At 39.8% G+C, this 23061-nt stretch overlaps 1 protein-coding gene across 1 annotated transcript in view; it reads right to left on the reverse strand.

The window, feature by feature from the left end:
• Positions 1-2103: 2103 nt before the first annotated feature.
• LOC124138462 overlaps positions 2104-23061 on the reverse strand; it is a 58573-nt gene continuing 37615 nt past the window's right edge. The window contains exons 12-25 of the mRNA XM_046505098.2: positions 22618-22938; positions 21675-21835; positions 21013-21159; positions 19595-19728; positions 18953-19091; positions 16199-16320; positions 15850-16006; positions 15093-15218; positions 14617-14777; positions 14005-14113; positions 11034-11168; positions 6848-6984; positions 6051-6224; positions 2104-5593 (exon numbers count right to left, since the gene is read on the reverse strand). Coding sequence (XP_046361054.2) covers positions 5494-5593; positions 6051-6224; positions 6848-6984; positions 11034-11168; positions 14005-14113; positions 14617-14777; positions 15093-15218; positions 15850-16006; positions 16199-16320; positions 18953-19091; positions 19595-19728; positions 21013-21159; positions 21675-21835; positions 22618-22938 — 2123 coding nt within the window. The 3' untranslated portion in view covers positions 2104-5493. The remainder of the gene's footprint in view (positions 5594-6050; positions 6225-6847; positions 6985-11033; positions 11169-14004; positions 14114-14616; positions 14778-15092; positions 15219-15849; positions 16007-16198; positions 16321-18952; positions 19092-19594; positions 19729-21012; positions 21160-21674; positions 21836-22617; positions 22939-23061) is intronic.

Here is a 23061-nt window from a genome sequence, read left to right on the forward strand (position 1 = left end):
CAACATTTAAGATCGGTATTTATCACTGAAGTAACTTGAGGAAGTGCGTTTGAATATAACATGTTAGAGTGAATCGCCAAATGATATGAAGCCATGTGTATGAAACACCCACATATCGATGAATATACATCTCAATGTATAGGGAACGTTTGGTAAAAGTATACATTGACATATTGATATATACGAGGATGTTGATTCATGGATCTTATTGAAAGTATATAAGTTTCTGTAGAGTGACCTTCATATGTATACATTATAAGTAGTCAAACGATCCCTCGGGGCATAGGGAGTGATGTGCCCTGTGTGTGAGCCTATAGGTACATAGTCTCACCCAGGGTACATCACACAATAAACCCCAAGGGATCGGTTGACAACGAATTTATCTTACCGACACTAATTCATACAGGTCCGGAACATATATCCGCAGTTTCACTAGCAATAGCAGACGACGCAACCTAACCGAGTTACTTCCCTTTACCCAATGCATTCAGATAAATATCGGTTTATTTCAACTCAAAGATACTTATCCGTCATTTTGTCTCTATCTATATGTATCAAATTCAAATGTCAAAATGACTTCATGTAAAGGATAAAACACGCCCCCGAGGATTGTATTTAAAAATGAAAACATTAGGCATGGACAAACCTGAGGGTCGAAGTGTTCTGATCCCGAGCGTTTATGTTTTTAATCAAACTTGTGGGACAGTGTTATGTCTGCCCTAAACACCGAAAGAAATACGTGAAACAACATTTATGAATAATTTTATGTGTATAACACACTGTCGATAAACCTCAAGAAACGGACGTACAATATCTATTGTTGGTCTACATGTTCCTGAAAAAGATTCTTAAAAGCATTGCGGTTTACAAGTGCCATACCAAGGTTGCAGGTTCGATCCCACAGAATATGAATAACATTGTCGTTGGATTTTCAAGTCATCATTTGGCACATTTCGTTAAGTTAACATTGTAATGCGTGTTATGTAGTGTTTAAATTCAAAATGGATCTCTAACGGGGGATATTCTATAGAATATCCCAGGGACAGCGGGATATACTGTAGAAATGTCCCCCTAAGATGCTATTCTATAAACTGAAGGTCCTGCAGAAACAGTAAGATGACGTCACTAGAGGTTTATAAACGTCCAGTAATCTTAAGGGCAACGTTAACTCCATTTCACCTAACCTCACTCGTCAGTATATGTTATATTTTTCACACCTCACCTCGTCAGAATACGTCAATACATTTATCTCAACTCACCTTAGTATTATCTTGATATATGTATGTACACAATTCATTTATAACAGAAATATGGCACACAACTAGTCCATGAAGCCATACTGTTTTACTTATCATAAACAAGATTATGATTTTTGTGTTAAGGTATACACTTTAACACCGGCGTGCATACTGTGTACATCCGAGTAGGAAATATACTGAAGTCATTTCTTAACTATAATGCGAAATATTATACACCACAGCAGTACTCTATTGCTATATATTATGACATGGATACAGCGCATATCATTCACAGGTATCCCTCACTGAAGTAACCGCAGGGATCTTTCAACATCGTGTGAACGGTGGGCGTCACGGAAATCAAAGTGAAAGGGGTAAACATTCAATAAGGGGATTACACTAATTCACCTGATTTTAGTATAAATTTGTATTAATTAATTTCTAAACGTAACATTTTTTAGTCGCAACGGCTATTTCCAACAGCACGTCTTTTTCGAACAGAGAGCGCTTTGGTTCCTTCTGGTTTTGGTTTTTAAACCTTATATCGGGTTTTGAAACGGGCCTTTCAAAACCTAAGGTTTGATATGATAAACGGAATAGTTTTCTTGATTCTGCAAGGAGCCTACTTTATTATACACTCAATCGACGATAGGTTTAAAAGACTTACAACTATTGTATCTTGAACTGTGCTTACTGTGAATGTTTAATGTATGTCTTTTTGGTTGATAGGATATTGGCTGACCCTTATTATACGAGTTGAACGCACACATACAGAACAACATGATGCCTGATGAATTACCAGCTGTAACACACATCTGGACAACTGGCGAAATATGTCAATCCCAAACAAAACAGACACAATGTATCCGATAAAGTAAGAAAATATTTTATTTTTCAAAAATAGGAAACGTATTTGCACTTCAGCACATCATATGTACAACAAAAGATCACACATTCGACTCTTTGCAAATAAGTATTTACATCAAATTGTCATTAACATCTAAGCAGAATAAAAATTGGTAAAATATTAAAATATTGTATACAATTTTTTAAAAAACATGGAAATAGCACTTTGACTAAACTGTGTAGGTACAGTTGATTTCATGAATTTGACTTTCTTGCCAATTGAGACATTTTATTATTAACAATCATATTAGTGCTAATTTTGCAGCACTTTTACAGCGAAGTATAACCAAAGGATTCAATGTACACGTGCACCGCACGTGCTGATACACAAGTAGAATTCTTTAAGGACGCCTTCTCGAAACACCACATTTTTATTTCCTTGTCATCAGAGTGTTATTAAATAAATAGTAACCAAATTATCTTGACTTTTCTAGAGTGCTTCTTAACATTCACGAGTCTCTTACAATTTCAAGTAGTATTCTTGTTACGTATATTCGAGAAATTAATTGCAAATATTAGAAAAGACACGTAATGGAAACTGATCGAATATTCAAGAAGATATTTTGTGAAAAAAAAGATAGCATACAAGATTACATATTTTTCTCTCGTGCAGGAGACAGTATGAAGACTAGGCAGACAGGATCAACGGTATGATTTTAACATTTTTATTCTTTCACCTCGAATAAAATTCCTGTCCAATATGAGACAGCAGCTTCTAACACAGAGTGACTCTTAAAGATATTCTAGTTTAAGTAGCTCAACAACTGTGGATCAGCAGACTTGAAGGCTTCAGACAGGGCAAACGGCATCAATAATACCATCACAATGTTGGTTCTCTGTCCATACATGATCTCTCTATATATCTCGTCAACAAACACTCCATACTAACACATTATTCCTGAGGTCTGGTTACCAAGGTCTTGGCTTCAGGAATGAACAAAGGGAATGTTTCCATAAGGATGTATGTGTAAGGTCATTATTTGGGCAGGCATAAGGGAAAAGAACATATTAAATGTAACATTATCCTCATGAGGCGAATCTGATATATATTGTTTTCATCCTTGATGGGGGGTCAGTTTTGCATAAACAGGCTTAGAAATGTTTGCTCGAAGCCAAGCATGCATATTATGCATAATCTTATTGCAAGCCAATACTTTATACACTAAACCACACGTTTATGTGTCTTCTTTTGATTTCATTCTCTGCATATATATCGATGGTTAAAATCTCCTATTTGACATACAATACAGAAATGAACAGAATACCAATCTCTGATGCCTTTTGTTCATAGTCGAATCATTAGAGTCATGTTTTAGCATCTGAAGATTGGAATGTAAAATAGGAAAAATTAAATAATTATACTTGTTTTCATACTGATCTTTCAAACCTGACTTTAAAAATGGTAATTAAGAATGACATAATTTTGAAAAAGAATTGTAGAATATTATTTCATCACACAGCACAATTTTAGCAAACACAATCATCAATTAATTTGGCGTTGCTACAGGATTTTTGCTTTCCCAAATTCGAAAAAAATACCTTTATGTAAATTACAATGACAAATTGTATTGTATTTTAGTGTGAAAGACTGAATTTTCTGAAGTTGAGAAAAGTGATATTTTCATTGCAGTGAACATAACGCTTGACATTTTCAAATGCAGTGAACATAACACTTTGACGGAACTATTTTCATACAAGAGTTACCTGCCCGCAAATTGTCTCCCTTTATCGTCAGTGTTTAGCCTGTACACAAATGTTGACTTCCTTTTTACGTTACTTCTACATTGACAAGGCAAAATAATTACAGATGGTCATTTATGGAGTTATATCGGTTGTTGCCGTTTGTTTTTTTCTTGAAAATGTTTCGTTATAAACTGTAAATTTCTCTTTTAACTCGTCAATCGACGTTCGTTTCGCCAAAGACGTATATAGTATATACTATATACGTCTTTGGTTTCGCAAAGCGGCGCTTTTGTTCCTTGACCAGCGTGTATTCTCTCGCTTCCAACAGCGGTTTCGTAGATTTCAAGAATATTGTTTGTTTAAGTTGATTTTGTATGTAATTTTATCTAAATAAATGATAAGAACTTTCGTGACCTGAAGTATATTTTGTTACTTTTGTTTATATATTTTAAGATTTTGCAAACACGGAACTACCTTTTAAGTCGCAAATACAAGGGGTTGTGAAACGTCACCGTGTGTTAGGTAGGGAGAATTTATGTTTCAAGGTTTTACTGTATTAATGAAATCCGGTAAATAACTACACAATAGGATATCATAAATAGGATATTTCATGTCTCGTGAAATATCATGTTTATCACATCAAATGACGGGGAAAGGAGATTCTTTCACGAGTACACTTGAAATAACCTCTATATATCAATGCATAAAACATGACGTATTTTGTATACGCCTGCGTACCTAACTGGCATTCAACGCAAATTGGTAAGACACATAATTAATTATAAACCCCTTAATCTGGGCGTTTACTGGTTTTGAAAATCAATATATACACATATCGTGTCCAGTTAACTCTATCACAGCACTTAATGACAAAATAACGATAACGAACACTGTGAGATATATGATGTTTTGCAACAGGTGTTCACCCATTAAGTAGTTGTTTAAGCTTCATACTGTGCCGACAAGAACTGTTATAATCATTGAAATTTCTCACTACAAACGTCACACCAATGCACACAAGGACACAAGGGCCACACCATGTATTTCAATGAACACATTTCGATATAGTGTGGTATTGTCACTTCGTTTTTACAACAGTAAAGTATTATCGAACCAAACAGTTGGGCAGTTGGATTAAAATGTTTTTCACTCGGATGTATGTGGGGAGCCTTCCCTGGTCAATGACAATTTCAAAAACTAATTTGATATTCAAGTTTGAAGTTCTTCGTTTTGTAAAAAACATTCCTGTTTTTTTCAAAGGGTGGGACACTTTTTCGAGTCCTTAAATGCTCCGACACGAACAATTGTGAGATTTGCGAGTGTTCGAATTTTCACAGGTTCTTACCAAGAAGCAGCACAATGACATTTCTACAAATCAAATATAACGGTATCCGAGGTTTCCTGTTAGAGACAACGGGGATGTTTTCTAAACTTGTGTCGTTTATAATGAATAATATCCTATAATGTGGATGCAGGAAATAACTACAGTTATCAGAAAAGGAAAAAGTTTACATATGTATGATTATATATCATGACTGTATGTATATATGTTAATCTCATCATGTGCTTCGGTCAACGGCTTGCAATGCCCTCTGCTGATACAAGTTGGCAGCTGATAACTTACAACTATTTACAAATGTGTGTGATGAGGAGAGTTAAGTACACCCTAACGTCGTCTTACATCTACGGAGACAGGGTCCGATCTGTGGGCACTGGGGCATGAGGTCAGCCCGTTGTCTGTGATGTATTTCGTCATGTCCAGATATCTGAAATTAACAAACATATGTTTGACGTTGAAATGATAAAATTGTCGATGGCCTGCTGAACTTCAAACTTTGAAAATATGTGTGTGCTGACTAATGCCGATTTTATGGTGCTAGCCCACTGGGATACCATGCCTCACGGTTAATGTATTTAATGATTTTAACTATGCACATATAGACTGTTCTTCTGCATAGTCTGATTGTTATAATGTAGAGTGTATTTTGATTGTTTTAATGTAGACTGTATTTTGATCGTTATTATGTAGACGTAGATGGTTATTCTGTTTATTTTGATTGTTAGTATGTAGACTGTATTTTGATTGTTAAAATGTAGACGTTGGTGGTTATTCTGTATATTTTGATTGTTATTATGTTGGTATGGAGAGTATTATGTAGATAGTGATTGTCATCATGCATGGTGATGAGGCAACATCCACAATGTGGGTCACAGCATACTTACTGTTTTCCAACAATCATCTGAGAAATGCCTCCAGAGAATGGTGACATGCTGTCGTCCTCGTCCTGCCCGCCGATAGTGACGGTGTATGGAGTGTTGGAGTCACCGCCACCAAATAACCAACCACCCCCATAGCTGATGGACGCTTCCTTGTCCAAGTACTTCACTGTCAGTGTGCTGCAAAATGAAGATGGATAGGGATTTCAAATAATGATTTTTCTTAAGTCTTAACTGGATAACTTCTTAATTCTGTAAACAAATGCCCAGCGCCAGGGAGAGTAACAACAAGTACAATCTTTTTTTAGCGTCTTTTGGTATGACGCGATCGGGGATCGAACTCCCGCCCTTCCGCTCTCTGGGAAAAAACGCTCTACCAACACATGCCGGAGGCGGTCTACAATATCTTTGAATCGCCAAAAGGGTTTATGAAATGATCATGCACGATGTATAAGTACTTGTGAAAGAACAAAAAATCCACACAGAAATTGGAGCAATACATTATGACAATGTCAAGTGACCCGTGAAGATCCGGGTTAGAACACGTCTTCCGCAACCAGTGTTTGCTGAAAAAGACGACTGTGCTTGTCGTAAGAGGCGACTTTGTCGTCCTCGCTGACTTGGTTGAAGCATGTCATCGTATCCCAATTGCGGGGATCGATGCTCATGATGTCAATCATTGGATTGTCTGGTCCAGACTTGATTAATTACAGACCGCTGTAATATAGCTGAAATATTGCTGAGTGCGGCGTTAAACAACAAACAAAGAAACAAACAAACAAAAATTAAGAAATGTTGCCAACCTGTCCTTGTCTGTTATTGTGATCACCACAAACATATTGTGATCATTCTTCGCATAGTCCAGTTGACCGTCGTAGGATTTCTTAGACTCTACAATGGCGATTCCATTTTCTTCCATCGAAATAATGGCATTGAACTTCTGCAAGAAAATGTACTTCCTAATTACAATGCACGTTCATGAATTCCTGATCGCAACAAAAAACCATAACTCCAGCTTTAGTAAGGAAAGATTTGACTTCAATTGGTAACTAACCTAACGTTCTGTAAAAGCAAGAGCTAGCTTCATCCAATACCAATACAGAAAGTATCTAAGGTCAGTCTACAGAAGCAATTAAATAAGCATAATTATATATCAAATATCAAATATATAGAACTAAAACAACCCGAGGTACGCTGAATACTCATTTACATAGATGGATATTCTTCAAAGCATATTACTATAGAATATAAAGGAATATTATTAATGAAACATGTGTCAGTAATTGTCTAGCACACACAACTTGTTATATATACTACTCAACGTTTTCTAGGGATATGCCAATAGTATTTGGCGAGTCTTACGGTGGTGAAGCGGTGCACGGAATGATCACTTTTCACACAGATGAGGATGGTTAAACATGTATAATCAGGCGAAATAGCTACATTAAACTGTATTTTAATATCATGTCATGTCATCTCATTGACGATGATATTATAAGAAGAAACTGCGTTTCTACAAAAAGTCAACCTTATTCGTCGTTTTGGGAAGTAACGTCAGTATCCTTGCAAAAGTTGAGTAGTATACCATAAGTACAACAGAGATGCAAAGGGTTTCCATGCCAAACTATCACCAAAAGTCCTTCCTATGAACCAAATTAACACATAAAAACCGTTTCATTATTTTCCGGAAAGAAAACAAAATCAAGGTGACAATGTGAGAGAACATAGTTGTTGACTAAAGCGCCATGTAAATACTTTTCGAAAAATGTTCTTAATGTTACGTTTCATACATTATTCAGTGTTAACTTGAACTGCATTATAGTGAAATACTTCCGTCACTTGAATTATGAATTTCTCATTTGTCAGAATCTACGTCACACTCGATGTTGTCATACTGACATCGGTTTTGTTGATATTCTCCTATATTATTTTTTGTGCAAAGACGCTTGTAGTTATCGAAAGAATTAACAGCACTGAAAAGATGACAGTTAATAGCGATAACAGGATTTGAAGTAATGTGATGGAGAAGAAGTACTGAAATGAACTCTCAGCATACTAGATAGGAGATTTAGTACATGCGACTTTATATTACGTTATCTGAAAACATGTGACGGAGATCATGAGTACTGGTGAAAATATTTACAGAATTATCTCCCATGTTCAATCATTATTTGAATGATCATCGCCAAAGAACCAAAGGGAGATAACTCGCTATTGCACAATGCAAGAATATTCACACGTGACTTTCATGCACCGGGTAACACTATACTGGCCAATGCTACCTAAAAAATCTCATTTTAAAACATTAAATTTGCAGGTTTTACGATTATCAGAAAAAATGGCAATTTTTTTTAAAAAGACACCTTGAAATTATCATACACGTATCAAATCTAGAAATCAATTCTTGTTCTAAGCCACTTTACCAGTCAAAACCCAAAGGGAAGATCACATATGCAAATACTTGTCTATGTATATCTGTGTAGGAAAGTAAAACCTGTTAATTTTTCATACCTTTGAAAACCACGCGAGACAATACTAACCCTTTTCGTTTGAACAAACGCACCCAATACGTTAAAAAGCTTGTAATTAACGCGCGTATCATAAGTTTCAAAAACACCTTTTAACTTATCGGTTGCGTTTGTTTGCTAACGTCGCATACAACTAGTTCTATACAACTGTGTCGAGTGCTACAAGTCGTGTCACCTTAGGCACGTCCTCCTCATCATAATAAGCCTGTTAAAATCAAGCAAGGCATTACAAGAGAGAAACTACAAGCGACTGTGTCGGAGGCGGTCCACCCTCATGGATCTCATGAGTTGCATGCTCAACATATACTTGGATTAAACATATACTGGAGCTGCGTTTTATAACAACAAAATGAAAATAATGTCAAATCACTTTAAACAAGAAAGCAAAATACAAACAACATGTAAAACACTTAAATGTGTACCTTGTTGCAAACAAGAGTCATCAGAAAGATGACATATGCCCCCGGCAGCTGTCTGTAAAGTAACCACTAGTAAATGTGCAATTCTCTTTGTAATGAGTCAACAGTTGAATGTTCTTTAAGAAGCATACATTGTTTACCCACTGAATGGTTTTCGAATTCTGGCCCGGAAACGAACCCGTTCCCCAATGGAGTCTAGGTCCAACTTCTTTCCATAAAAATTGTAAAAAAAAATAAAATCGTAAAAGATATTTTATCAAAAGGCACCACTTCAGTATGTGCCTGATAGCTTTGCCAAGTTTCGATCAAATACACTGAATGGTTTTCGAATTCTGCCCCTGAAACGAACCCCATCCCCAATTTAGTCTATGTCCAACTTCATTCCATAAAAAAATTTTTTTTTAAAAATTGGAAAAATCCCAAAATATCAAAAGGCACCACTTCAGTATGTGCCTGATAGCTTTGCCAAGTTTCGATCAAATACACTGAATGGTTTTGGAATTCTGCCCCGGAAAAGGAAAGATTACGGACGGACAGACGGACGGACAGACAGACTGGCTGATCGCTATATCCCCCCGCATTATATGCCGGGGGGATAAAAAGGTAAAAAAGTGACTTGGGTATACATTCGAGTGAGTGAGTGAGTATGGTTTTACGCCGCTTTTAGCAATATTCCAGCAATATCACGGCGGGGGACACCGGAAATGGGCTTCACACGGGTATACATTCGAAAGACACCAGGGCCGAAAATCTCGTTTTGATTATATTTTTCCAAGTCATATTGAAAACAGTAGCTGTTTCCCGTCAAGGCAAACAATACATGTTATTTTTCTTATTTCAATATTTTGTACATGTGCCACGTTAATTCCAGTGAAGATGGGGTGTCCAGGTCCCCGTTCCACAAAACGATCTTAGCACGATTGCTATCCTTTACTCTAATATGGACTTTAATGATAGTCGTGGAGCAACAACAGCTTTTGGGAACTGCGCCCAGAAAGAGCACACAATAATTCACCTTTCAGCAAAGCGGAGTTACCCACGTCAACTCGGGAGAACAAGTCATCAATTTTATTAATCTGTATACTTATAAACACCTGTCAGGTTATATTTCCTGATACAGTATCGCTTTCTATCGCTTTGGGGTAAAATACCCGACTGGTTTGTAGCATTGTCAATACATCACGAGTTTGCAGACACTACGTTCCTCCAATACCCGTGAATACATACAGTTGCTTAATGGGCAGTCGCTATTTTTAAACAACGAATCAACCAACGGCCTGGTTAACGTTTCAGCGAGTGCTCTGACCTATGAGCGCTCAGTTTGTGACCTGGCTGAAGGCGCGTCATTTCACCCGGACAGTGAGGACATGTACCAATGCTACTAGATGTCAGATATAGACGCCACATTCATTACTAATTGATGATACATTGCTGATAGCGCAGTGCAGCTTCCTCTCTCATCGTAAAATATTTTGTTGGGAGGCAGCTGAGATTTAAAATAACGTCCGTTCAAGTGAATGGTGACGAATTGGAAAGGACAGTTATAATGCATGTAACAATATGCATTAGTCATACTTGAGTGCAATGTGTATTTAGATATGAAAATGAATAAAAAAATGTCGGTTGTATTTGAGGGACGATAATACTGGTTCGTACAAATTATTCACATTTGCTGTGTCCATAGAAAAGTGATATCTGATACAAAAACATGTTTTTCAACATTGCAACATTCAGTTGTTGTTTTTTATCTTTTCGAGAAAGATGCATAATCTTCATGTTTTGTTGACGTTATTGATAGGAAAAGAGCATGTATTTAAAGAAGAAAGTATAATAGATTTAACGGAGTTTTTGTCACAAATTAAGCAACTGTAATATTGAACTTTCCAGTTATCCACAGTTCGAGACTAGCCAAGTGATGATAGTAGACCAGGGTATTGATAAGGATTCTGCCGGGAATTAGATAATCTTAAAAAATATATTCCACTGAGATGTGAAGCAAAGTGCAGTTTCCTGACAAGCGATCACGTAAGCTGTATACATACATCTCCCTTCTGATACTGTAGTATTGGCCCACGACTTGCACGTGTTGCGACGATAACGACGGCTGCAGCATCCTCCGTCGTTCCATAGGCGATAGGCGAGCTGGTATTGACAAACTGCACACAGCTAAACAAGGGCTGGAAGATAATACACGACAGTGAACGTCAAGGACAGTCGTGCTGTGAACATTACCATGATTCCTAAAGGGAACGTCAAGGACAGTCGTGCTGTGAACATTACCATGATTCCTAAAGGGAACGTCAAGGACAGTCGTGCTGTGAACATTACCATGATTCCTAAAGGGAACGTCAAGGACAGTCGTGCTGTGAACATTACCATTATTCCTAAAGGGAACGTCAAGGACAGTCGTGCTGTGAACATTACCATTATTCCTAAAGGGAACGTCAAGGACAGTCGTGCTGTGAACATTACCATTATTCCTAAAGGGAACGTCAAGGACAGTCGTGCTGTGAACATTACCATGATTCCTAAAGGGAACGTCAAGGACAGTCGTGCTGTGAACATTACCACGATTCCTAAAGGGAACGTCAAGGACAGTCGTGCTGTGAACATTACCATTATTCCTAAAGGGAACGTCAAGGACAGTCGTGCTGTGAACATTACCATTATTCCTAAAGGGAACGTCAAGGACAGTCGTGCTGTGAACATTACCATTATTCCTAAAGGGAACGTCAAGGACAGTCGTGCTGTGAACATTACCATGATTCCTAAAGGGAACGTCAAGGACAGTCGTGCTGTGAACATTACCATGATTCCTAAAGGGAACGTCAAGGACAGTCGTGCTGTGAACATTACCATGATTCCTAAAGGGAACGTCAAGGACAGTCGTGCTGTGAACATTACCATTATTCCTAAAGGGAACGTCAAGGACAGTCGTGCTGTGAACATTACCATTATTCCTAAAGGGAACGTCAAGGACAGCCGTGCTGTGAACATTACCATGATTCCTAAAGGGAACGTCAAGGACAGCCGTGCTGTGAACATTACCATGATTCCTAAAGGGAACGTCAAGGACAGTCGTGCTGTGAACATTACCATGATTCCTAAAGGGAACGCCAAGGACAGTCGTGCTGTGAACATTACCATTATTCCTAAAGGGAACGTCAAGGACAGTCGTGCTGTGAACATTACAATTATTCCTAAAGGGAACGTCAAGGACAGCCGTGCTGTGAACATTACCATGATTCCTAAAGGGAACGTCAAGGACAGTCGTGCTGTGAACATTACCATGATTCCTAAAGGGAACGTCAAGGACAGTCGTGCTGTGAACATTACCATGATTCCTAAAGGGAACGTCAAGGACAGTCGTGCTGTGAACATTACCATGATTCCTAAAGGGAACGTCAAGGACAGTCGTGCTGTGAACATTACCATGATTCCTAAAGGGAACGTCAAGGACAGTCGTGCTGTGAACATTACCATGATTCCTAAAGGGAACGTCAAGGGCAGTCGTGCTGTGAACATTACCATGATTCCTAAAGGGAACGTCAAGGACAATCGTGCTGTGAACATTACCATAATTCCTAAAGGGAACGTCAAGGACAGTCGTGCTGTGAACATTACCATGATTCCTAAAGGGAACGTCAAGGACAGTCGTGCTGTGAACATTACCATGATTCCTAAAGGGAACGTCAAGGGCAGTCGTGCTGTGAACATTACCATGATTCCTAAAGGGAACGTCAATGACAGTCGTGCTGTGAACATTACCATGATTCCTAAAGGGAACGTCAAGGACAGTCGTGCTGTGAACATTACCATGATTCCTAAAGGGAACGTCAAGGACAGTCGTGCTGTGAACATTACCATGATTCCTAAAGGGAACGTCAAGGGCAGTCGTGCTGTGAACATTACCATGATTCCTAAAGGGAACGTCAAGGACAGTCGTGCTGTGAACATTACCATGATTCCTAAAGGGAACGTCAAGGACAGTCGTGCTGTGAACATGACCATGATTCCTAAAGGGAACGTCAAGGACAGTCGTGCTGTGAACATTACCATGATTCCTAAAGGGAACGTCAAGGACAGTCGTGCTGTGAACATTACCATGATTCCTAAAGGGAACGTCAAGGGCAGTCGTGCTGTGAACATTACCATGATTCCTAAAGGGAACGAGGACCGGAACTGTAAGGACAATTTCTGCTTTGCCTTCCAGAGTTTTCTCCTCCTTTTGTCATGTGACCACAGTTCATTTTGACAGTTTGACCGCGGTTACCTGGTTTTGCAAAGGTACGCTACTCTGAATTGGCCAATGGCCAATTGACATTTCTGGGAAATTAAGTAGTTATTTCTTTTTTATAAATAGAACTAATCTATTTTGTTATTATGCAGATTTTATACCACGTCCCATTTGACAGCAAAACCATTTACAATGGCTTGACGTTGACGGCGGCTGGAGATAACTCGGGACTGACATTATATGTATCGACAGTAAAGACGTGGAGAGATTAAGAGTGGAACAGCTTTTGTGGATATAATAAATAAGACATTTTATTCACATCATCTTTTATCTGACAATTGATGTCTTTTAACAACCCAATTCATTCAGTTTATTCAGGGGACGGGTTATTTCTAATAACTTCACGGTGTTTTTATTTGACATCAATAACACGTATGGGATGCCTACGTCCTGGACGGACGCGCCAGGGGAAGTCCAGGGTAGATTCGGTCTCCAGCAACCTGTAAGTGTTGTAAGTGGCGGGTGACTTTGTTGATTGCGTACCAACTTTACTACACTTGACTATTTATTTACAGGCCCATCGATATAGCTGGATGTTCAACAACAACAACAACAGCAATTACTCCCAAGCATACATTGATCTGGTCCCCAACTTTCTTAAACCTTCAATGTAGTCAGCAAGGGTAGATGATTGCATACGCAGGTCCTCCTCAAAGCGTGACACTGACTCTTGACACACTCACTCACTCACTCACTCATTCATTCACTACCCTTACGTTGTTACTAGAGCAGCTGCCGATGTGAACACCCTCTGCACGCTCAACATCGGACATCGTCATGGTGACGTCATTGATCTGAAGCTTTCGCACGCAGCCAATCAGCGGCCTGCACAAAGTATAGGGAATCCATCAAACTAAACATATTAACAATCTATGTCTGGGTCAATGTAGCATTAATCAATCATGTATTAACTATTAATTCACCAGTTAAGTACTGAAAAACCTGGTATAGGTAGTTCAAATTCAGTCGTGGTACGATGAAAAAACCAATATTCGACTAGTACTTCTGCATGACACGATTCTTAACATGCAACGTTTTGGTTTGGTACTAAAGTATTGATATACGAAACAAAGAAATTGTTTTGTGGACAGTCGAAAACAGAATATGTTTTAAAGTAAAGATTTCATTTAAAAAGATCGATGTATACTGTATGAGCAATAATCTTGAACGCGACGTTAAACCCCATTTCACCTCACCTCATTTCATAAGATGAATTACGCTCATTACGAACCAGACCTTGTTCATATTGCAAGGTAATAATCACTAATATATGTATCATCACTATATCCTATCCACGACTCATACTTTTCTGCTAATTGGGTTTTTACCTGAACCTGTTCCCCATTCTCTCTCGGTGTTCTGGCAGCATCCCCCCGACGAGGATACCCTTGGTCGGCGTCTGTATCCTCTCGGGGCGCGTCCGCTCTATGGAGAACAGGCCTTCTTTGCCATCAATCTCTGGATACGTCTTGCTGTCTCTGTATCCGATCTGTGGACATAAACACAGAAGGCTCATGCCTGCATGACATCGTCTCTAGTCGATGTCATTACACCGAATTATACACTGATAAGCAAAAAGTAACAGAAATATAGCACTATTAAAAACATAATTCCGACATTACTTCAAATGCTTCTTATGAACGAAATGAGTACAGGGTGAAATTTCTGTAGTGCGCAAAACGCAATAACATATACACTAACACCTTCTATTGTAGGTTTGACAACAAATACAAACTAGCGGTCATCCCTACGTAAAGTATTGTGGCGGTCGATGCATTCTTGTCCACCTGTGGTATAGACCTACCTTAAGCGTGTGGAACAGCCCATCACTATATTTGTTTTTGTCTTCTGTAAGAACCACTGCTTCTGATGGGGTTGTAGTCTCTATAACCAGCGCCCCGTCCTGTAGTTGAGCTCGAAGCTGGAAGCCCTGCCATGACAATTGTGACATAAGCATTGTTGTCTACCTGGTTCTGATCAACCACACAGTGCTTCGAACACGTCATAAATGTGGAGTTGTGTTTTAATCGGAGAAGAGTTTACCTGCATACAACCATTATTACAAATGGTTGCGTAAAATTTAATACAAGGCAGTGATTGTACCAACGATTAAATTCATCTCTCACCAAGGGGAGATAATTGTGTTTCAAGGCTAACGATCGCCTGAGAAATTGGAGTATCTCCGATGTTTCATGCAGGAAACGCAAAGTGTGTGACCAATCGATGGAATTATCTACCCTCATTGGAGTCATTAGCGTATTGCGTTTACAACAGTTTATTCCATGTCGTATTAGTATCTTTATTCAGATAAACCATTTTATAACCATTATCGTCATAATGAGTGAGTTCATTTCTGGTATCCCACCCCCGTGATATTGACATGATATTGGTAAATGGGACATAACACTACTCACTCATACCCATGTAATAAAGTAGAGCTCATCGATAATGCATTAGAAAATATCGAGTCAGGAACAAGTCAGTTTCCTGAAACAGATGCAATGCATGCCAACCAGATGATTTTAAAAAAAAATAAAATAAAGATCAAAGATCCAACTTACTCTCTTCACGACTGTCATAAGGAACGCGTCCTTCTGTCTCGTTCTGAACTCAAAGTAGACGGATCTGGTGGGGTACCTCAGCTGCGCTGTGTGGACCGGGTAGTGGGCGTACCCGTCACCCTCGAACACCATGGAGGGAGGCTGCAGCGACGGGGAGCTGTGGGGAGTTCACGGTTTATTGTACCAGCGTTAGTTAAGTTGTACACCGTATATTTCTTAGAAGATTAAATTTTCTTTACTATTACTACTGCTTTATGAAAGTATTCAATAAATTATAAAACACAAATTATATTTCAACTTTGTATGATATTCGTTATTTTTGGTAGGGATCGCTACTACAGCTACTCACCAGCTAGACGTGCATGGAGCTGGCACTTTACCGTCGCTGGTCTTCTGTAGGAGGCCCACCGAACGACCGTTCACCCTCAATCCGCCCACACAGCCTTTCCACACGTCACTGGACAGAGACATCTGCAAACAGGGAGCATAGGGATACAACATAGTAGAATAGGGATAAAGCACAGTAGGATAGGGATACAACATAGTAGAATAGGGATACAGCACAGTAGGATAGGGATACAACAAATTAGGATAGGAATACAACATAGTAGAATAGGGATACAGCACAGTAGGATAGGGATACAACATAGTAGAATAGGGATACAGCACAGTAGGATAGGGATACAACAAATTAGGATAGGAATACAACATAGTAGAATAGGGATACAGCACAGTAGGATAGGGATACAACATAGTAGAATAGGGATACAGCACAGTAGGATAGGGATACAACAAATTAGGATAGGAGTACAACATAGTAGAATAGGGATACAGCACAGTAGAATAGGGATACAGCACAGTAGGATAGGGATACAACAAATTAGGATAGGAATACAACATAGTAGGATAGGGATACAACACAGTAGAATAGGGATACAACATAGTAGAATAGGGATACAGCACAGTAGGATAGGGATACAACAAATTAGGATAGGAATACAACATAGTAGGATAGGGATACAACACAGTAGAATAGGGATACAACATAGTAGAATAGGGATACAGCACAGTAGGATAGGGATACAGCACACTAGGATAGGGATACAACATGGTAGGATAGGGATACAACACACTAGGATAGGGATACAACACACTAGGATAGGGATACAACACACTAGTAGGATAGGGATACAACACATTAGTAGGATAGGGATACAACACACTAGTAGGATAGGGATACAACACACTAGTAGGATAGGGATACAACACACTAGTAGGATAGAGATACAACACATTAGTAGGATAGGAATACAACACATTAGTAGGATAGGGATACAACACATTAGTAGGATAGGGATACAACACACTAGTAGGATAGGGAAACAACACACTAGTAGGATAGGGATACAACACATTAGTAGGATAGGGATACAACACACTAGTAGGATTGGGATACAACACACTAGTAGGATAGGGATACAACCCACTAGGATAGGGAAACAACACACTAGGATAGGGATACAACACACTAGTAGGATAGGGATACAACACACTAGGATAGGGATACAGCACAGTAGGATAGGGATACAACACATTAGGATAGGAATACAACACACTAGGATAGGGATACAACACACTAGGATAGGAATACAACACACTAGGATAGGGATACAACACATTATGATAGGGATACAACACACTAGGATAGGGATACAACACACTAGGATAGGAATACAACACACTAGGATAGGGATACAACACACTAGGATAGGGATACAACACACTAGGATAGGGATACAACACACTAGGATAGGGATACAACACACTAGGATAGGAATACAACAAATTAGGATAGGGATACAACACATTTGGATAGGGATACAACACATTAGGATAGGGATACAACACATTAGGATAGGGATACAACACACTAGGATAGGGATACAACATAGTAGGATAGGGATACAACACATTAGGATAGGGATACAACACACTAGGATAGGGATACAACATAGTAGGATAGGGATACAACACACTAGGATAGGGATACAGCACACTAGGATAGGGATACAACATAGTAGGATAGGGATACAACACACTAGGATAGGGATACAACACAGTAGGATAGGGATACAACACACTAGTAGGATAGGGATACAACATAGAAGGATAGGGATAAATCACATTAGGATAGGAATACAACACACTAGGATAGGGATACAACATAGTAGGATAGGGATACAACACATTAGGATAGGAATACAACACACTAGTAGGATAGGGATACAACATAGAAGGATAGGGATACAACACATTAGGATAGGAATACAACACACTAGGATAGGGATACAACATAGTAGAATAGGGATACAACACAGTAGGATAGGGATACAGCACACTAGGATAGGGATACAACACACTAGTAAGATAGGGATACAACATAGAAGGATAGGGATACATCACACTAGTAGGCAAGGGAAACAGCACAGTAGGATAGGGATACAACATAGAAGGATAGGGATACAACACAGTAGGATAGGGATACAACACATTTGGGATAGGGTCACAACATAGTAGGATAGGGATACAACATAGTAAGATAGGGAAACAACAGTTGGGTAGGAATACAACACAGTAGGGTAGGGATACAACACAGTAGGATAGGGATACAACATAGTAGAATAGGGATACAACACACTAAGAGAGAGATACAACATAGAAGGATAGGGATACAACATAGTAGGATAGGGATACAACACAGTAGGATAGGGATACAACATGGTAGGATAGGGATACAGCACAGTAGGATAGGGATACAGCACAGTAGGATAGGGATACAACACACTAGTAGGATAGGGATACAACATGGTAGGATAGAGATACAACACCGTAGGATAGGGATACTATATAGTAGGATAGGGATACAACACAGTAAGGTAGGGATACAACATAGTAGGATAGGGATACAGCATCAGAAGAATAGGGATACAACACAAGCAGAAATAGCACAGGCTATATAACAAACCGGCACTATACCGGCACCATGCAAGTTAGTTGCGTGAATGCATTAATATATCATTTTTATGAACATAGGCCTACGTACGGGCACAGTGTCAGGTGCACCTCCCACGTAGGCGGCTAGAGGCGGAGGTTGACCGTACGACATGTCCATGCTGTCTTCCACAACGTCGGGGTCGTCACTTCCTTCAGACCGAACCATCAGTGCCACATTCTGACCATTCCTTGAGAAGCATTTAGCAGCATAAGTGACACCAGTGTGAGTATTTTAATCATTTTCACAGGTTGTTCCTATTCGACAAGTCTAACTATAATATTCTTTGAACATTTCCATTCCGATAGCATTAGAAATGCAATTTTGATTAGATGTCAGAACATTTTAAAGAAAATTGACGACTGTTAACTATGTTGGACTTACAAGAGTTGTTTTTCATTATTTTGAAAGTAGTTTAATGTATTGGACTACTGACGGAAACATCTGCCATACTGTGTGTGAAAACACACCAAGTATCTCTGTGGTCCTGAGTTAGTTGCTAAAGTGTTAAAAAGATACCAAAACGTCCTGAAAACGCTACGTTGTCATGATCTTACAGTACGTGTTGAGAAGAATTAGTTCCGATAAAATGTCAAAAGACGAGTGTGAGGTCAACGCCGCACCAGCATTCGTTCAGCTACTAGCAGCCAGACAAGTACATGCAATAATGAGGTTGTAACACTGCGTCCCCACCTCTGTATCAGCACGTTATACCACTTGTCCTTCTCGAGGGAAATCGTGCTGTCGACGTCGCCGGTCTCATAGCCCTCCTTGTCGTAGACGGTCATCTTCAAGGAGTTGCTCGACATGCTGAGGCCGTACGACTCCTAAAATTGACAATGATTTATCTCCGAGAAAGGCCACTGAGTGAGTTATTTGGTGCATTAGTAAAGGAGAAAGACGAGTTCCAGGTCTGGTTTGGGATTGTGAAACCCAAGGGTAGAAAAACAGGATACGCAGAGAAGAAACTGGTTATTGTATTTGCAAAAACCTATTTCAGTGGAGGTATGGGTTATCATACAGTTTGTCATAAACAAAGGGGAGGAGGCCAGCACAGACAAAGCCCAAATAAGCATCATCAGAGGTCATTATACGGTGAACAATAGATGACGTCACATGAGTTTTCTAAGGCTGCTTCCCTCTCGGTTTTCCTCACCCGATCTCTGCTACTCTCGGGTTTTTATTTCCAACCAGTCACTTCACCGTATTTCGAACCGATAACCAACAATGCCTGGTAGCATTGCTAGCTGAAGCTCTTCCATCTTTCTAAGGCAAGGGACTGTAAAAGTCTTGTTTCCGCCCTTGTCAAACTAGGTTGGAATTTGTGGGCCTCATCTGGGGCTTTTACGAGTCATGCCCCTTCTATGACCCTCCTATTGACCAATCAGATTTTACCTCTCATATCACCTGTTTGTTTCAAATAAAATGGCTGCGCCCCGTCAAGAAGATCTGATCGATAATCAAGGTCCTCATTGTGATAGAAACGGGGCTTACCTCGCGAAGCGCATCAAATCACTTGTGCACCTTGATTAAAAAACATGAGATATTTTAAATATATCTGTCGACGCCCAGTTGACGGTACACATGCTCTGCAAATTCTGCAATCGGCGGAAATATGTACGGCAGTCGCTATGTTGATTATGAACCGGATGTAGATTTCGTTACGCGATTTTGATTGGACTATGCCAAGACTCGTTAGTCCAGCCAAAATATAAGTTTGATAATTCCAGCCTAATTCGGCAAGGGTGGAAACTGGATTTTTATAGTCTTTGCCTCGGGTAGACGAAGCTCTGCGGGGTTGGGTTAGTTATTAATTCATTTATTGATTGTTGTTCCAAGCCACTATAAAAAACAAAGCTATATCATGGTGGCGGTGTCCCCCATGACACAAAGTGCTATAATAAGCTATAGTAATCGGTTCGAATCCCTGATTTGCTACGACTGTTAGTTTAGTTTATCAGCATCATGCTCGTACCCCCACCCATTGTGCTGAGTTCCCGTTCCATAACTGAAATTCAGTTCCATCGAACGTTCAACCTTTCTCAAGACCACCGAGGATAGGACAGAACTATACAAATCATTGCCACCATAAACAAGTTCCTTGTTCTCACCGAATTGTTCCCAGACAACAACAGGATTGGTCCGTCGGCAACTTCCGGTCTGATACAAACTTCGACAGATGTGCGCAGGGTCAGAGAGTCGTCAGAAGCCGCAAGGGGCAGGGGGAGATAATCCTCGTCTTGCTTGTTGATGCTCATCTGATATCGACATGAATGATGTTGATGGTGTATTGGAATAAGCAAAGCGTATTTCAATCAAATAAAACAGTTTATTCTGTTGCCAATTTAGTCTAAACTGCCCGTAGTTAACAGTTAATGTAGCGAGCACAATTTTGAATCATAAAAAACAATGTTTCATATACATCTCGATAAATTACAAACACACACACACGCAACACACCAGATATCAGAAAGATTCAGAAAGACTCCAGAGTTACAGTCCCGGAAATATAGTTATCTTATTTAAAAAGAGATTTATCTCCAAAATAAAATCGAGGTGGAGCCCAGAAATAAGCTCAAATACAGCCTAGGGTTGAGGCAATCCAGACACGATTTGGATTCATTTGTTAATTGATCTCTAGGCTCTGGGAGACATGCAGGTTACACATGTATGGTTATTTTTGCGAGGTCAATGGCCAGGACCCCCAGGCAATCTGATGCCATCAATCCAGAGTGGCATTGGTCACCAAACATAGTTCCTTTGTATAGCGTACCTGTATAGACGCGAGCATCATCCTCGCCTTCTCCACCTTGTTCCTGAGACTAGAGATGTTGGCTTGTATCTGGCCGACAGTCAGATCCACTCCGGCCACCATTGATGGGCTCAGCCGGGTTAAGGTCAGCATGGACCGCATGTTGGTTTGTGCTTTACCCGCTGTGTACAAGGCATCGTAATGAATACAAGGCGACTTTAAACGGAAGTCACTTTGGTGGACGAGAAATATTTGAAGAATCAATGCTAAATGCAAGACAGGTATAGGTTGTTCTCGAGTTCTCACATTAGGCAAAAAGTACCAGAATGAGTCAGGGGAGGATGTTAAATGCGGCAGTCAGCAATATTCCTGGTATATCAAGGCTGGCGAAACAAGCCAGGCAAACTGGTAGCTGAAAACCCGAGCAACGACCCACCTAATCGGGGTATCTTAACGCACAGTCATTTAAGTGAACGATCCAGGTCCCCGATACTGTAGTGGATAGAGCGTCTGATCAGAGAAGGGTGGGGAGTTCGTTCTCCGGCCGCGTCGAACCACAATACGTTAAAAATGATACATGTTATTACCTGCCTGGTGCTGTGCATGAAGGGGAAAAAGCAAATATTGGTCGGCTCGGAGTCAGTACAATGCACCTAAATTGGCTACCGATGTTAACATCTCAGAATGGTATCTCATGAGAGCTAGCTCTATATAGCCGACATAAGTCCGGATTAATGCTAGTAGACACACGCGCGTACATGCATGTTGCAATCTTAATGGGATGTCCCAATAATCTCGACGTTAAACCCCACTTCATCTCACCTCACAGTATTTGCTGTGTATTCAGCAGTGTAAACAGGCCGGCAAAAGGAGAGCCGTGAGTTGTGATCAATTACTGAGATATTTTCCTAATTTGTGGCAACATTTGAGCGTAAGTTATTTTACAATTTAATTTAAAACCTACTGGCTTCAATGGCTGCAGCAAAATCTTGGCTTTCACTTCCACCACTTCCTCCGCTTCCCCGATTACTGGCGTCACCTGACCCCCCGCCACCCTTGACCTCTGCCACTTTTCGTTCCGCTTTCAGCACAGCCTGGAATGTCTTGCTCTGGGTCATATTGTAGACCAGGTCCACCCTGTCGTGAACATCTTTTATCCGTTCCGAAATCCGATCAATGTTTGGCCTTTCTCTGTCCCAATCAGACAGAAACTGCTTGGCATCGTCCACAAATCTCCTTGTGGATTGGAGATTGACCTGAGCAACATTCCACCTTGTAGAAAAGGCTGGAAATTGAAGGTGAACTAATAAAAAGGTTGGCAAAAAGACACTTTTAGGAGGAAACCTGACCATTTCGGTTACCATTCGTTAACCATTCAAACTGTCATACGTTTTATTAATTTGTTTGA

This window comes from Haliotis rufescens, unplaced genomic scaffold, assembly GCF_023055435.1.
Source record: "Haliotis rufescens isolate VD_foot unplaced genomic scaffold, xgHalRufe1.0.p SCAF_54, whole genome shotgun sequence".
Classification (NCBI taxonomy): domain Eukaryota; kingdom Metazoa; phylum Mollusca; class Gastropoda; order Lepetellida; family Haliotidae; genus Haliotis; species Haliotis rufescens.